The 17,299-nt window shown below is 41.9% G+C and overlaps 1 protein-coding gene across 1 annotated transcript; it reads right to left on the bottom strand.

Annotated features, from left to right (window-relative positions):
- Window positions 1-6,060: 6,060 nt before the first annotated feature.
- Window positions 6,061-8,174, bottom strand: LOC148342218 (uncharacterized). Its single transcript, XM_088288106.1, has 3 exons — window positions 8,162-8,174; window positions 6,347-7,757; window positions 6,061-6,265 (listed from the first exon to the last, which is right to left on the bottom strand). Exons 1-3 carry the CDS (start codon window positions 8,172-8,174, stop codon window positions 6,070-6,072), a joined length of 1,620 nt encoding a protein of 539 aa, XP_088144232.1. The 3' UTR covers window positions 6,061-6,069.
- Window positions 8,175-17,299: the final 9,125 nt, after the last annotated feature.

Below are 17,299 nucleotides of genomic sequence, written 5' to 3' on the forward strand. Positions count from 1 at the left end.
TAAGTAATTTGATTTCTGATGTCAGTTCTCTTATTGTGAAAGGGGGAAGGGTTTCATGTCGGTTTATGCATTCTTTAATTATATTATTGTAAGCTTTGGTTTGTTTTATTGGTTTATGTTGAGGTTTTCCATATTTGAGAAGTTGGTTTGCGACCTGGTTGGGAGTTACGGCTGCTGTCCGGGATGGAGGTTTGCCTTCACAGTATAGTTTCCGAATGGTTGCCCAGCCCTTCTTACTGTTTTTGCTTAGGTCTATACTTGTTATCATCTCATTCCATCTTCTCTTTCTTTCTTCCCCAATGTCATTCATCAAAGCTTCTCCCATTTCAATAGTTGATTCATCAAAAGGATCTTCATCATATAGTTTTATATACTCTTCATATAACTCTTTGGTCTCTGGATTCATCCCTGGGATGTACTTTGTCCTACATCCCCTTGGGATGCTTTTTTGAGCAGCTTTCCACATTTGCTTTACCCAAACATCATAGTTTTCTGGTCTTGGAGCTATGGTGTTTGTTCTTACTTCCATGTCCTCCATGAAAGATTCCCAGTTTGCTTTTTTGAAATTAAACCTGGGGAGGTAATCAAATACAATTGGTCTTATAATTTGTTGTGTCCTTACTTCAACTGGTCGGTGTTGGGATCTGGGGATGTGACCCAGAACAGTTCTTCGGAACACTTGTCTTTGGTTGTTAGAAATAAACACCAAATCAGGATTGTATCCTCTTCTCCAGCGGGCACTAGAAAAGGTAGGGGGATCTTTACTTTCATAAAGAAGTGTTAGATCATTGTTAATGGCCCATGAGATAACTTGTTCTCCGTTCTGATTATCTTCTCTGTATCCCCATTGGGTACTGTGGCTATTGAAGTCACCAATTATTAGATGTGTCTTACAGGATATATTTAAGTTTGTTGGCCATTGAAACTCAGCATTAGGTGGTTTATAGACTGAGATTACAACCATGTACTCAGTCTCAAGCTTTAATAGTTCCATTTCCCCAGCTGGGATTTGTTCCGTTTTTATGACTTTTGCTGGGTCCTTTACAAAGATGGTACTTCCATAAGTGCGGCTGGGTATTGAGACCGCCATTGCCATTCCTGGAACTACAGGTGGATTGTGTAGTTCCCTGTGTGTTTCTTGAATGCATAAGATGTCAGGTTGCATGGAAGCCAGTAATTCTCCTTTGCTGGCAGAAAAACCCTCCACATTGTGGGAAATGATGGTAATGTCATTTCGGGTCATTGTGATGTTGTATCGGGGTCGAGGGTTTATCCTTTTACCGCCCTTCTACTCACACAGTAAATGTACACACTGGTGCGTTGTGCTAGGATTGGTTCTCCAAATTTTTTGAGGATCTGGATTCTGCAGGCTCACGACGTGCACGTTCCTAGCTCGACCCCGCATAATATTTATATATTTATTTTTTTTCATCTTGACCCTTAGTTGGATTTTTATACTTGCAAAAAAGATGTTTGATTGGTTTGTGTGTATGCTGTTTTGATGTTAATAAAAGCTAAATAAAAAAGAGGCAAAAACCTTGAACGCATTTTCCTCTAACAAATGGATGTGTTGATGCATATAGTTAACAATAGAAAGTTGTTCTTTACAAGCAACCAAACCTTGACCCAGAGAGTCTCAACAACTATAGCCCGGTTTCAAATCTTCCGTTTATTGCAAAAATTCTTGAAAAGGTCGTAGCGCAACAACTTAATGAATATATGACTGCTAATAATCAATTTGAACCTTTCCAATCGGGTTTTAGAGCCGACCACTCTACTGAGACGGCCCTTGCTAAAGTTACTAATGATCTTCTCATAGCTATGGACGCCGACACCTCATCAATATTACTCTTACTCGATCTTAGTGCCGCTTTTGATACCGTTGATCATAACATATTATTAAAACGCCTTGCAACGTGTGTTGGCATTTCAGGTTCAGCGCTTTCTTGGTTTAATTCGTATCTGTCGGAGAGGACGCACCGTGTAATTCATGGCAATACGACTTCGGATCTTTGTAAGATCACATGTGGAGTTCCGCAGGGATCGGTACTTGGACCTCTATTGTTTAGCATCTACATGCTACCGCTTGGTGATATTATACGGAAATATAACATTAGTTTTCACTGTTATGCTGATGATACGCAGTTATATATGCCGTTGGATATAACGAATCCGCGCGATTCCTATAAATTAGAGAGGCATGCCTTGCCGAAATTAAACAATGGATGTCTTTCAATTTTTTGCGTCTTAACTCAGATAAAACCGAGATGCTCATCATTGGACCAGCGCGTCATCGGTACCTTTTCAAAGACACCACTCTGAATATCGATAAATGTAATATTATCCAAAAGGATTCAACAAAAAATCTCGGCGTTATATTTGACGCAACTATGTCATTTCAAATCCACATTAAAAATATTACTCGGACTGCGATTTTTCATCTGCGTAACATTGCTAAAATTCGCCCAATTCTATTAACGTGTGACGCGGAAATCTTAATCCATGCGTTTGTTACGTCTCGCCTCGACTATTGTAACGCTTTGCTCTCGGGTCTCCCCATGTCTAGTATTAAAAGTCTGCAGTTAGTTCAAAATGCAGCAGCTAGACTCTTAACTAAGACGAGAAAGTTTGATCATATTACCCCGATATTAGCCAATTTGCATTGGCTTCCGGTCCACTTGAGATGTGATTTTAAAGTTCTGCTACTTACTTTTAAAATATTGCATGGCTTAGCACCTTCTTATCTCGTTGACCTCGTGGTACCATATGTTCCGTCCCGAAACCTTCGCTCACAAAATGCTGGTCTTTTAGTGATGCCGCGAGCCAAAAAGAAGTCTGCAGGTTCTCGAGCGTTCTCTATTCGGGCACCAATGCTTTGGAATGCACTACCCTCATGTATTAGAGGCACCACCTCAGTAGAAATGTTCAAAACACTATTAAAGACGCATTTATACTCTTGTGCATTTAGCTGAAATATCTGTTGGCCTGTTTACTGCCGCTTTTTTTCTTTTTTCTCTTTTGTTTTCTTTTCTGCCCCCTTTTCCCCCGGCTGGGGGATTAGGTGACGGTGACCCACTAGGAAGTTTAAGGCATTGACCAACTGGGCATGCACCTGTTCCAGTGATGTCGTCTTCCTGCAGCGCGACATTTGATCAATTTATTTATATACTTTAGCATCTAATTTAATTATTTGTTGGCCTGTTTACTGCCGCTTCTTCTCTTTTCTGCCCCCTCTTCCCCTGCTTGGGAATTAGGTGATGGGGACATGCTTTGAAGATTACGGCACTGACCAACCGGGGAGGGACCTGCTCTGCCGAAGTCGTCTTCATGCAGCGCCTCTTCTGATTTCCTTATATTTCAGAACTTCGTTGAACTACTTGTTGGCCTGTTTACTGCTTCTGTTCTTTGTTTTTTTTTCTGTTCCCAATTCCCGGGCTTGGGAATTAGGTGATGGTGATTCACTTGGAAGTGGCTGTACTGAATTTACACCAACTGACCGGTACAAGATCGAAGGCTCATCTTCGGATATGCTGCCATGGATATTACGGCCCTGGATGAGGACCCACTCCACTGAAGTCATCTTCCTGCAGCACTTCATTCAATTGACTCTTATATTATCTCATCTATTATTGCATAGCATCATTGTATGTGTCAAATGTTGCCCAGTTGGCATCCATTGCAGCCTGGTCATCCTGGAAGGGGGATTCCCCCATCTGTGGTCCCTTCTCAAGGTTTCTCACTTTTCCCCTAATGAGGTTTTGAGAGTTTTTCCCTTGCCCTCCTAGGGGTTAAGATCGGGGATGTCGATTGTGGCTATGTAAAGCCCTTTGAGACTGTCTGTGATTAAGGGCTATACAAATAAAATTGACTTGACTTGACTATTTTTGTATTTATTCAATTACTTCTTTTTGTATTTATTTAAATACTTCGACTTTTACCTGCTGGTACGCCGTCCGGTGTGCCCTGTGAATGTTATGATCCTCCAGCTCACGGGAAAAAAGGTGGTGATACAAAGATATTTATTATAATCACAATATAGTCAGTATCCATTTACAATCTAGGACTATGAGGCTATGATTTATATAATACCAATCTATTGGCGGAAAGAACGTAAAGCGCTGGTGGAACACTCGCACCAGGAAAAGGGAATAACTGTAGAACGAAAAACGCTTGCAAAAGGCAAGGAATGACTGACGAAGATTGTTTACCACGGATGGATAAGAGGAGACCAATCATCGACAGAAAAAGAGAACAGAAAACGAGCCGAGCTGTAGCTGATAACGAAATGAAAGAAAAACGCGACAACAAGAAACACTTGAACAAGATAACGATCGAAGTACGGGAGCACGAGCAAGTAGGATAACAATCCGACGCCAGGTAGTCAGTGTAGGTGGATTATATAGTGAGTGTAATCAGTGAGTGAATGGGAATCCGGTGCGGGGCTGGTGGGCGCGTCTCGCAGCAGCTGACGGCATGGCGCGGGACGATCGCTGGAGGAACGCCCACACAGCTGAAAAAACAAAAACACACGCTGCACGGATCATGACAGTGAAATGAAAGGTGGCATTCTTCATTTATTTATTTATTCATTCATAACTGACAGCCTCGCGCTCCGCTCGTGCCCGGGCGGAAGAGGTGCTCCTCTTCGGCTTAATTGTCACGCACGCCGGACCTGCTCCCCCGAAGCGTGTCTCCGTTCGGTTGAACTCGGTTTCATTTCGCCCCGCTCGTGCCCCGGGCGGAAGGTGCTCCTCTTCGGCGTAATTGCCACGCACGCCGGCCGGCCTCCTCCGGAGCTCTCGGAGCTCTCGTACGGTCCCGAACGGAGCGAAATGTCGCCCCGCTCGTGCCCAGGCGGAAGGTGCTCCTATTCGGCTTAACTGTGACGCACGCCCGCCCTCCTCCTCCGGAGCTTCCATTCGGTTATACTTAGGGCCCGCTTGGCACCGCCTGTGCTCGGGGAAGGTGCTCCTCTACGGCTTAACTGTGACACGAGCATGCCCTCCTCCCCCGGAGCTTCCATTCGGTTAAACTTAGGGGCCGCTTGGCACCGCCCGTGCTCGGGGAAGGTGCTCCTCTACGGCTTAACTGCCACGCACGCCGGCCGGAGCTCTGGTACGGTCCGAACCGCGCGAAACGTCGCCCCAAATCTTGCCCGGGGGACTTGCTCTTCTTCGTCCACTCTCTTCTTCGTCCACTTTCTTCTTCGTCCACTCCCCTCTTCTGCGCACGCCGGCCGTCTAACCGCTCCAGCGCCCCCTCGTGCCGCTCGGCGAAACTACAATGCCCCCGAATATTTTTTAGACCCGCGAAGCACTGAACCCGCGAAAGGTGAACCGCGAAGTAGCGGGGTATTACTGTATTTGACAAAATGATAGTTTTTCCAAAGTGAGATTCTGCTTAGCAACAAACCCCAAACACTTGATAGAGCTCAACCTAGAAAGTGTTTTAGCAAGTCAGAAATTTATTCAGAAAGTGAAATATTAAATGTATGTGAGGGGATATTTGAAGAGTTTGAGTTTTGTTCAATGGACCATACATATACGAGCCAGCCAAACACAGCGAGAAAATCAGCGCTGACTCCAGTCGCTATCAAGTTGCCAACTCCTGACATACCAAAACCTTTGAGAGAAACTGAGACTGCTTGCGTTTCTCTTTCTGGTTCTTTTTCGAGTTCAGTTTTTCACCTTTTCACAGCGTAATCAAGGCCAGTTGAGCAAGTGGAACAAGTGATTTTATTGATGATTGTGCAAGGCAGCAATTTCATAAGCACAGTTTCTTCTCACACCTTTTCCATTAAGTACGATTAAAAAGACAACTGAAAAGCATAACGTTAACAAATGTTGTTCTAGGCAAAGGCAATTAATTTTATTTATAATGTTTGATGTGAACACACAAAAAAACTCATCCTCACTCAGACACAATGGTTCTTCTGGCACTGATCACATTGGCTTTGTGTCAATAAAAGATCTTTGCAAAATTCAATTTTATCATATTTTATTGAAAATCACATTCACATCTTACCACAAAGAGTCGGTTCCTTCAGTTTTTTTTGTCATTTTTTAAGCTTCAAGCATCGCTGCTTTTGTCACCAACACAATTGTGTCTCTCAGCACTATGTTTAGTGGAGAATGTTTTAGCACAAACGCTGCAACTGAATGGCTTGTCTCGACTGTGTGTTCTTGTATGGCTTGTTAAATTCGACTTTTGAGAGAAACTCTTGCCACAAACTGAGCATGAAAAAGGTTTTTCTCCACTGTGTGTTCTTGTGTGCATTTGTAAATGTGACTTTACAGAGAAGCGTCTACCACAAACTGAGCAGGAAAAAGGTTTTTCTCCAGTGTGCTTTCTTGTGTGGCTTATTAAACTTGCCTTTATAGAAAAGCTTTCACCACAAACCAAGCAGGAAAAGGGTTTTTCTCCAGAATGTGTTGTTGTGTGTTTTGTTAAACTTGACTTATCAGAGAAACTTTTGCCACAAACTGAGCACGAAAAGGGTTTTTCTCCACTGTGTGTTTTTGTGTGGCTTGTTAACGTTGACTTGACAGAGAAGCATTGTCCACAAACTGAGCAGGAAAAAGGTTTTTCTCCACTGTGTGTTCTTGTGTGGCTTGTTAACGTTGAGTTTTGAGAGAAGCTTTTACCACAAACTGAGCAGGAAAAAGGTTTTTCTCCACTGTGAGTTCTTGTGTGGCTTGTTAACGTTGACTTTACAGAGAAGCATTTTCCACAAACTGAGCAGGAAAAAGGTTTTTCTCCACTGTGTATTCTTCTATGTTTTGTTAAAGTTGATTTTAGAGAGAATCCTTTGCCACAAACTGAGCAGGCGAAGGTTTTTTCTCCACAGTGCGTTCTTATATGTTCTTTTAAACTTGACTTTTGAGAGAAACTCTTGCCACAAACTGAGCATGAAAAAGGTTTTTCTCCAGTGTGTGTTTTTATGTGACTTGTTAAATTTGACTTTAAAGAAAAGCTTTTGCCACAAACTGAGCAGGAAAAGTTTTTTTCTCCAGTGTGTGTTTTTATGTGACTTGTTAAATTTGACTTTAAAGAAAAGCTTTTGCCACAAACTGAGCAGGAAAAGTTTTTTTCTCCACAGTGTGTTTTTATGTGACTTGTAACATTTGACTTTCCAGAAAAGCTTTTGCCACAAACTGAGCAGGAGAAAGGTTTTTCGCCACTGTGTGTTCTTGTGTGTTCTGTTAAACTTGCCTTTTGAGAGAAGCATTTTCCACAAACTGAGCATGAAAAAGGTTTTTCTCCAGTGTGTAATCGTGTATGTGTTTTTAAATTTGACTTTAAAGAAAAGCTTTTGCCACAAACTGAGCAGCAAAAAGATGTTTCTCCACTGTGTGTTCTTGTGTGAATTGTCAAATGAAACTTTCGAGAGAAAATTTTGCCACAAATTGAGCAAAAAAGAGTTTTTTCTTGACCGTGGTTTCTTGTGTGTCGTTTTAAAGACAACTTTGAGGTTAATGAGTCAGTGTGACATGCCCTTTCAGTTTTGGCTTGCCCATCATCATCATCATCATCATCGTCTGATGTGTCCTCATTATGTGCTTGTGATGGCCCCCAGTGGTCTTCATCACCTTCTGTTGTCACGTGATGACTTGAGCTGCTGCTTGGAGGCTCCGCCCCTCTGTTGTCCTCACTCTCATCCTTGTTTTCATCTTCAGTCTTGATAGGGACAACGTTCACTGGTGACTTGTTGATCTCCTCCTCCTCCTCCTTTTTGATATGAGTCAAGTCTGGCTCCTCTTTCACAGAACGGAGATCGTTTTCACTGACGTCTGTAGGACACAAAAAGACAAATTTGGTTTGGTCAAGTCAAAGCTCAGGCGGCAACTTTGTCTGATATTGTTTCTACCATGCTACCTTGACTTGTGCCTGCCGCACACAGAGCAATGCGTGCGACCCCACTTTGGACCGGACCATGGGGGTATTTCAAAAAAATTACGTCCGATGATGTCAACCTCCCTTTCTTAGCAGCACAGCTGTGATAAACGAGCATTTAAAAAGGAAGCACGTTGCGGCTGATGCCCGATTTCATTCCTGACATAGTCACAGACGTTTTTGGAAGCGAGCTGAAGTTAGCACACACAGGCTCTTGTGTGCGTCTGATGGAACACCTGTTGTGGGACTCTAACATCTTGATGCAGACCACTGGGGGCCATCGCAACATAATGTCATTGATAAAATAGGAATCCTTCAAGCGAAATATGTTTTCAAGTATTTCATTTTGCATTTATGGATAGTTTCATCGTGGGTACTTTTTGCTTCCATTATAATCTGGATCCCTAAAAGAATTAAAGGGGCCCTGGAATCAGAGTGGCTATTTATTGCATGATTTAAGTTTGGTTTTTTTTTTTACCCAAAATGACATTTAGCCTGCTAGTACGTTCCGACATTCCCCTTTTTATATTTAAAAAATTTCTGTTTCTAAATGAACTTTAAAACAAAATTAACGTTCGAAGAGTCAAAACCCCTACACATAAATTAAGCAACAACACTTTCACTCTGACTTTCATGTTGACATATTTGAATAATGACTGTATATATTAAAGTTATCCAATACATATTCAAATTAGACTAAGATACACCATAATATGATAAGAGTTCCCTGAATTATTTTGTAACTGCAATGATGCTTAACAGCCATCGGGTGTCAGTAATGAGTAACAAAGTAACACAAGACATCCCACTGATACATCATCAATGTCATTTGGATAAATTACCAGGAACTACGAGTTGCGGGGGAGATGCAAACCACCTGAGCCACAGGAACTAAATGTTCCTGGGCTTGTAGGTAGAAAAGGGGGTTTTGACGTTCTCCCTTTTTAAGCGCATAGTAAGCCAAAGATGCAGATGCATTCCTTGCAGCATGCGCTTGTTCACTGATGAGATCCGTGCAACCCTGGATGGATGCATTCAATGTATTTTAAATGTTTGGATGAGGTGAAACTATGCACACGTGCACAAAACAGTGCAGAGCCACCGGAGGTTCATTGACCGAGCCAGTAAAAATTTCATAAATAAGACCAATACGTACTTGATTTCTTAAAAAAACGTCATCATTTGTGTTTTATTCACGAACATTGATCAACCTCCATTGATCTTATTGCCGCAGTGTGCACAGTTTTTAGAGTCAGGTTGAATCATTCCATAAGGAATTGCTTGAACTAGATATGTCAGAGAGGTTGTGAAAAACGAGACAAGCCTGCACAAATGAATAACCCAGCCAAGATTGTCTTTGTCACTTGCGAGGAGCAGTCCGGCAAAGAGAAAAGCTTTCCCGCTCCTGTGCCGCGTTTTATTGAAGCACAGCAAAGTAATTTGTATATGCAAACTCATAAAGAATGGAAAAACATGAACACTTTGATTTTATCACACTTCTGTTCAATGCGAGCTAAACGGTTTTCTGTCAAACACGGTTCAAGACGTGCATGTTTTTGTGGCTTCCTGCTAAACTGCCAGCATAGACAACTCTGTTACCACTGAACTCACGTTTTCCTGTTTAAGAGGTCCATGTTTTTGTGACCTTCTATTAACCCGTAAGCATAGTTTTGAAACATGATGACATGACAAACTTAATTTCTTTCAAAATAATATAAAAACATTTGCAGATATAGCAAAAACAAATTGCAGAAGCTGTGGAGCAGAGCACATCAGTCAGACCCCGGGTCCACAACCCCTCTGGCAGAGACGCAAACAGATTTCGCTTCAGAGTGACCCATTCACTGTCTACCAAAGTGTCGAAATTCGGAAAATGTTCCATAACAGAAGAATTCGTAATGGGTGCTGAAACACCACACCCTGGTCGTGACATGGAGTATTCAACATCTGAAATTAACTCTGCCAAAAGTCTTCACCAATGGGCCGAAATCTTTAGTATGATGATGCGCACCGATAGTTAATGTGATTTGTGGCTCAGCGAACAGAGACAATTCATAGCGTTTCCTCTGCTCTGGGGCAAGGCACACATGCGAGGCAGCACCGGTAGACATCACAAATACATAATCCTAATGCAAGACGCACTTCTGACCCTCGAAATTGGGTGAATGCATCCTGAAAAACCAAATCATCATCACTCAGTGTTCAATGCAAAGGACCAATTGGTGGTTTGAAAGGGTGGAGGCGGCTACACCGCGCAGACCAGAGCAGGAACAAGACGTACCACTCGCGGGAGGATGGAGACCATGGTCTCAGAGGTGCCCAGTCTACTGGAACGGAGGACAACATATGCTTTCCCCGGCGGACGTGCACAGTCAAATTCAGTCCCTTCTTGAAATTCAGTCCCACTCGAATTCCAGTGTTTGTTTCACAGGTGCGGTTTCGGTGCATGGCAGTGACTCGGCCAATCTCAAGAGTCCCACAAACGTGACAGTGTTGTTGCTCATTGGGATATGCAGAAGGAACTTGCAAAGCGTGAAATATCTTGTTCCACCATCTAAAACTGTTGTCCATCAGTCGTCATCGGAATGCTAAGACATGCCGGTCCTTGAATGCTGAGGCTCCGCGGGCACCCCTATCGTGGAATGTGGTCCCAATCGGGTTGAGGCGTCAACTGTGCGTTTGGAAGCCATAGAAGCGTTGTCGAAGGAGGGGGTAGCGATGGCGCCCCGTGCTAGAGGAGCTCTTTGTGACAGGCATGGCGCTGGACCACAGGATGGCACATTTCAGGAAGTGGCTCGGTTTGGACCGCTCATCACCCAGTGACCCCACAGCAAGAGCACGTCCCACTCACAACCCATGTCTATAACCACCCCTACTTCTGTTACGTGACCTTGTTGACCGGCAGGTGCGGACAACAAGCCTGCTGTGGGCACTGCGTCACCAGAACCTGGCCCAGGAGCAACGGAAATGGAAAGAGCAGACGCAATGGGAGCTGCATGCGTCGGCTGCTGCATGAGCTGCTTCCGCCCCGTTTTATTTAATCTTTTTCCCCCCATATTCTTTTTTCCTTTTCCCGGTGAATTAGCACTCTTGGCGCCCTGAACCCGCAAGTGTAACAATTCTTTTTCTCCATCTAATACAATATTTTCTTTCATCGATGCAGAAACGGGAGTTCTACTCATACTGATTAGCAGTTTCTCATTGACGGACTGTTCTGCATGATGTCAGTAACTGGGAGGCGCACGCCCTCGAGGACGGCCACTAGCACAGCTGTGTGGTGGTGACACTATTGGACGGGTCACTGGCGGAAGCTTCAATCCATTCGCGTCTCGCCCCGTCTCCCATAAGAGCTCACCAACTTAATCCCTCATCATATTTTACAAATGCCAATGCCAATTGGTTTTGTCTTCTGTTTATGATTCATATTCAATCCCCATGAACACGTCAACTATAATTTAGCTATTCTTTTTTAACTAACTAATATAACCCCGTTTTCCTCAACCAATGAGTCAGTATTCTTTGAAGTGGATTATGCGCAGACTAAAAATTTGTAATTTAATTTAAATCAATTTACTGAATCTCAAAAGGCCCCTCATAACATGATAATTCATCATATTCCTGTCATTTCCATCTCAAATGTCGTTCCATTAATTGAATTACCGTAGTACCTCGGTCGCAAAACTGAAGTATGGAACATTAGATGGGGTTTTTTTTGTTTTGCATGACCTTTAACCTTGCATGTTCTGTTTCAACAAAATTGTATCTCTTATCAGTATCCCTGTTTCATGAGTTGCTGCCGGGGGCACAAAGGAGGAGTTCAGAGAGGAATTTCACCGTCAGGGGCAATCCCAAACTTTTGTTTCCAGGACATTGTAACACTCTGGGCTGGTTTATTGTTCTTCTTATTGCAATTTTACTGCGTTCAGTCTTCCTCGAGACTGAATATGTTCTAGTGTTTGCCAAATAGTTAATCCTAGTTTCTCACTTTAGCTTTTCACAGTCAATATATGAACTTTTTCAACTGCACAATCACTTCATTGAGGTCTAATTATCAATTGTTTACCATAGTCAGACTTTTGCCGTCAAAGAGACCTGTTCCTGAACCATATGTTCACGTTTTCATCACTCAGGGCTTTTCCGTGTTGACAAATCACATTCCACGGAACATGCATTCATCCTTTTATGATCTTAGATTTCTTAATTTAAATTACCCCTTTTTGCAATTAAGATTAATTTCACCCCAATGATTATGTAGCCAATTATCTTTCTCGTTCTAATTTTGCTTTAGTTATTCTCCAAATTTTTGAAAATTTTTTATGCTGCATCTTTCAATGCACACTAGGACGCACACGCGTTAGTTGAACTGATAAAACTGAATATTAATGCAATCACATTTGGGTTTTAGAAGGGGCATTTCTTTCTACAAAGGAGGGACTGGCACTGGTTTATAACTATCACCGCTTTTCTCCTGCGTGGGGGCTGCCTGACTTCCTGGTCCCACAGTAGATGGTAGCCAGGTTTTTGATTTTGTGTGGCCTTTACCAGAACACGAGTAATCACAGGGTACATGTCTGAACAGCGTATCTCTTCCTACGTACCAGCGAAACCGTCGGGACCTCCACACAACGGTACGCCTCGATCCTTGCTGTGTTCCATGCCGCAAAGTGCCCAATACGATACGTGGAAGCGCGCTTCTCTTCATTATTTCTATTTTCAGCTCATAATTTTCCTGCTAAAATTTACAAGCTGGCCAGGGTCTGTGCTCAAACTGAGCTTATTCACGACTATGTTGTCTATAGCTATAGTTTTAAACTTCTTATTTCTCATCTCTTTAACCACTAGACCTTTCTTTTCTTTATCTTCTGCACATTTCTCCCGCACTAGTCCCCATTTACTTAGTTCCTATCATCATTTTTTAAATTTATTTTTTTTATACTTTTTCTAATGTTCTTTCGTAGTGCGGTACTTTGACATCTTTTTATGTTTATCCTTTGTCGCCTCAGAATAAAATCTTCACTTCTTCCACACTGTCAGACGAGACAGGTTGTGTGCAGTTATTCCTCTGTCAATACAGAAATTCTGGTTTGCTGATCCTGAAAATAGTTGGACGCGATACGACTGCTGCGTAGTACCACTCTGCCAACATTGATTAAACAAAAAGCATTTCTCAAATGAAAGTATAAGTGCAGTGCATCGATAAGATTGACTGGGATTGTAGTCATGGTGTTTACTGATGCATTCATATGCTAAATTTATATGACTTAGTTTAAATGTAAGACCTCAAAATTGCACACAGAGTATTTTCATGACCCACACTCTCATTCAGAACAAACAGATTCAGTCTGCTCAGGTCAAACTGATGACAAACCAGATAGCACTTCATGGACAAATACGACGAAACACATTCTCCACATAGGCCATCGAAGATTCAAACATATCAAGTTGGGCAGGGGAGGACGTCACAGGGACGCGATCAAGAACACCAAAAATACATAATTTGAACTGTGAAAATGTTACACCCTGAAACAGGGTGAAATAATCACAACAGTGTTGTGTGTTGTTTCCTCAGTAGACTTTACTAGAATGAGGAAAGTCTCCAACGGCCGCCTGCTAGGTTCATACAGACATAAATAATCGATCTCAGATTGTTCTTATTACAAACTATAGGAGAACCCAGATCGACAGCGTCACTAATGTGAAAAGCATGGAAATATTCAAAAGACAAAATTAATATTTAAATTCCTATCGTATTACAAATAATACATTATTTTATTTATACTTTAATATTTCAACTTGTTACAAAAACATACACCACACAATCTGAACACTGACAAGATTACAGGGGAATGTGAGCAGGAGAGACGGAGAGACTGCCGCCTGCCTGAGAGGGTCAGCCTTGGACCTGGAACGTGGGCCGGGCCGGGGGAAGGAGCAAGGACGACCGATTCAACCTACATGACCCTTGACATAGGAAACCTCCTATAAAATGTCAGGCTGGGCTGAGATCAGCGCGCCATTTTTCGATTGTACTCGTCAGTTTCTCGTCAGATTAACAAAAGGCCGCCCAGATACTATTTCCTGAACTCCAGAAATCGAAGAAACTAAAATATCGCAACCCTAATCAGCTGTTGTTGAGTCTTTATTTGGCCCTTTTCTTCTTGAGTACAAAAAACGAACACGCATTGGAGTAAGTTTGGCTTTGAAGATTCATTTACTAAATGTTTCTCATTTTCTCAGTGGCTCAACTCCAACAGTGGATATAAAAATACACTACATCTGTCAGCGTAGTTTTGAAACATAATGACATGACAAACTTAATTTCTTTAACAACATATAAAAACTGGAATATGTAAAATGTTAAATAATCAGTTCAAATTTTAAACTGGAAAAAAAACACGGAGTTTACCCCCCACTATTGGTTATTCTTTGGCATCCATTTTCTGCACTGATTTCATTTGGCATAAACAAATGTTCAGCAAACTGGCAAGTAAAAGGCAACATTTAAAAATAAAACGGCAATAACCTTGAACGCATTTCCCCAAACAACTTGATGTTGTGACGCATATTTTTAACGATAGAAAGTCGTTCTTTACAAAGCAAATGAGAGTAAGACGTGTACAAACCTGCTTTGTGTAGCACAACACGAGGCTGTTTGCAACCTTCGCCCAGAAGTTGAAGATGTTGCTCGTTCTCTTCTTTTATTTCACAAAGTTCCTCTTTGTACTCGGGTGTCGTTCTTTCACACATTTTCAAACGCCAATCTCAACAAATCCGCACTTGGTCTTTGCTTGGCGATAACTCGTGAGCTTCTCTTTGTGCGACGAGACGAATGAAAGAGAAAATGGCAGTCTGTTCAGCACTAAAGAGGAAGAACAGGCCACACCCCGCTGTGATATGATTGGCTGCTGGCTGTGTGGAGCACTGTCACCAACTCACCGACAGATGTCGCCATTTGCTATGCAAATCATCGTTATCTTCCTCTCAACATAGAGAAATACCTAAGATGCACATGAACAAACATTTTAGTTCCCAAATATGAACTTGAGAGATGTATTGAATTTTACTTTTGTTGCTGGTTTTATTTATACATCGGACACCATGTTGTTGGTTGGATAGTATTCCAAATGTATTTCTCTATTATTAACAGTTGACATGATGAAGTGAAACTTTATGTCAACATGTTTGCCTTTTTACAGGGTTTTTCGCCAGCGACGTGGTTGCGAATTTTAAATTAAAATACATCACTGTTTTATTCTCTAAATGTTAGAGTCTTAAAAAATGATTTCAGTGTTTATAACTTAACTAACTTAAAAATGTCATTATTCGTTTCAGTATTCATTAAACTACGGTGATTCATTATTTATTTCAAGATTCATTGAACTGTTTTAGTAATAATTTAGTATTCAATGTTTAATCGTGACTAAATTTACTTTTTCAATATTTGTGTCACTATTTTGTTCAATCTTAATATTATGGACAATTATTTTGCAAGTAAGGTTTTTGTTATTTATTGTGGCCACTTGCTTTTGAAGAAAGTGCCTTTAGCTTCTTGTACGAGAGGATTCTTTGTGAAGCCAAAACAACACGACCTTGACTGATAAGTAGGCTCAACGCAGAAAAAGTATCTTTTTGTTTTAAGATTACACAGTTCCTGTCAAATAAATCTTCATCTTCCTGTGTGCATCAGTATCTTCCCACGCACTTCTCCCACTGAGATCACTCTGCAGACTGACTCAAAAGACAATTTATTTTCCAGACTATCTCATTGATCTTCCCTTACTGCTGAAAATTCCACAACAATCTGGGGTCAGACGTGGGATAGCTGAAGATCCGCCGGTGAAATTCAGGGATGCTGGCAGGTAACCTCCGGGGTCCAATTCAGACAGCAGCAGCAAAAAACTGCGTGATGCGGATCATCTCCTCCGTGGTGACAAATAAATGCTGACTCCAGTCGCCATCAAGTTGCCAACTCGTGACATACTAAAGCCATTGAGAGAAACTGAGACTATTTGCGTTTCTCTATCTGGTTCTTTTTACAGTTCAACTTCTAGTTCAGTTTTTCACCTTTTCACACAGCGTAATGAAGGCCATGAGCAAGTGGAACAAGTGATTTTATTGATGATTGTGGAAGATACCGATTTCATAAGCAACGTTTCTTCTCACACCTTTTCCATTAGGTACGATTTAAAAGACAACTGAAAAGCATAACGTTAAAAAATGTTGTTCCAGGCAAAGGCAATTAATTTCATTTCAATGTTTGATGTAAACACAAAAAAATCATCATCACTCAGACACAATGCACTGATCACATTGGGCTTGTGTCAATAAAAGAGCTTTGAAAATTCAATATATCATATTTTCTAAATCACATTTACATCTTACCACGAAGAGTCAGTTCCTTCAGGTTTTTTTTTTGTCTTTTTTTAAGCTTCAAGGATCGCTGCTATTCTCGTAGGGCTGGGCAATAAACCGAAAATTTACCGTGATCGAAATTTAATAAAATCATTTTGCCCATGTCGGTTAATTCGGTGTTTTAAAAAAAAAAGAAGTCCTTTTAGTCTGCAGCTATGTTCATGCCCCTGTAAGACGGCTTGAGCGGCTGTAGTCATGTGACTCCACCCAGCTGAACAAGAAAGAAAACTGATGACGCGGTCGTAGCTGTCGATTCAAATCTAGAAGCAGCTGACACGGCTGAAGACGACGTAATGTTCGTTGAAATTGTTCCTGACTGGCTTGTCCCGAAAAGAAATTCGACATCTGTCGTTTGGAAATGTTTTGGGTTCCATATAGACGATGTTTGAGCAAAAGAACATGAACTACAGAGTGCGTCGGAAGCACCCAAAACAGCGCGTCCAACCTTTTCTTTTTCACCTCCCACAAGACAACCATGCTGTGCTAAAAGTTGAAAGTGAGAAGCAAGGTTGGACCAGTGACAACAGCCCATAACGGAGGCGACACCATACGAGAGAATGTCTCAGAGGTGGACGCGATAGCCTAGCATATAGCTTAAGATAGAGCTCCTCGAGCTACAGTGGAGCGCACAGGACTTAAACGCCTCATGAACGTAGCCAACAAGAGGCACGGAAATATTTGCCGCAAACAGCACTTCCTTATATGGACAACATCGGGACGGGAGCGTAGACATGTCGAGCATTTTGCATCCACATCCGACTTGTGGTCGAGTCGCAACATGGATCCCTGTTTGAGCCTGACTGTGCATGACGTAGACGACAAGTAGCGACCGCGCACCACTCGAGACGGCACATTTTCCTGATGAAGCACACTTGTTTATTTGGCATTGGCATTCCATTGACATTTTTTTCATTTTATTTAGCATTTTGTTTACAGGCGACTAGCTCCTTTGCACATGGCATTATTTAGATTGTTTACAAGATACCTTTACACA

The sequence above is a fragment of the Idiotropiscis lumnitzeri genome, chromosome 2, assembly GCF_059441095.1.
Source record: "Idiotropiscis lumnitzeri isolate Australia: NSW breed Sydney's pygmy pipehorse chromosome 2, RoL_Ilum_1.0, whole genome shotgun sequence".
Lineage (NCBI taxonomy): Eukaryota > Metazoa > Chordata > Actinopteri > Syngnathiformes > Syngnathidae > Idiotropiscis > Idiotropiscis lumnitzeri.

Bases quoted from the DNA above. Each gene is read 5' to 3' on its own strand.
- LOC148342218 (XM_088288106.1), bottom strand. The intron at 6,266-6,346 runs GCACACTGGAGA...AATGCACACAAG, and splicing joins TTAATAAGCCACACAAGAAA to AACACACAGTGGAGAAAAAC.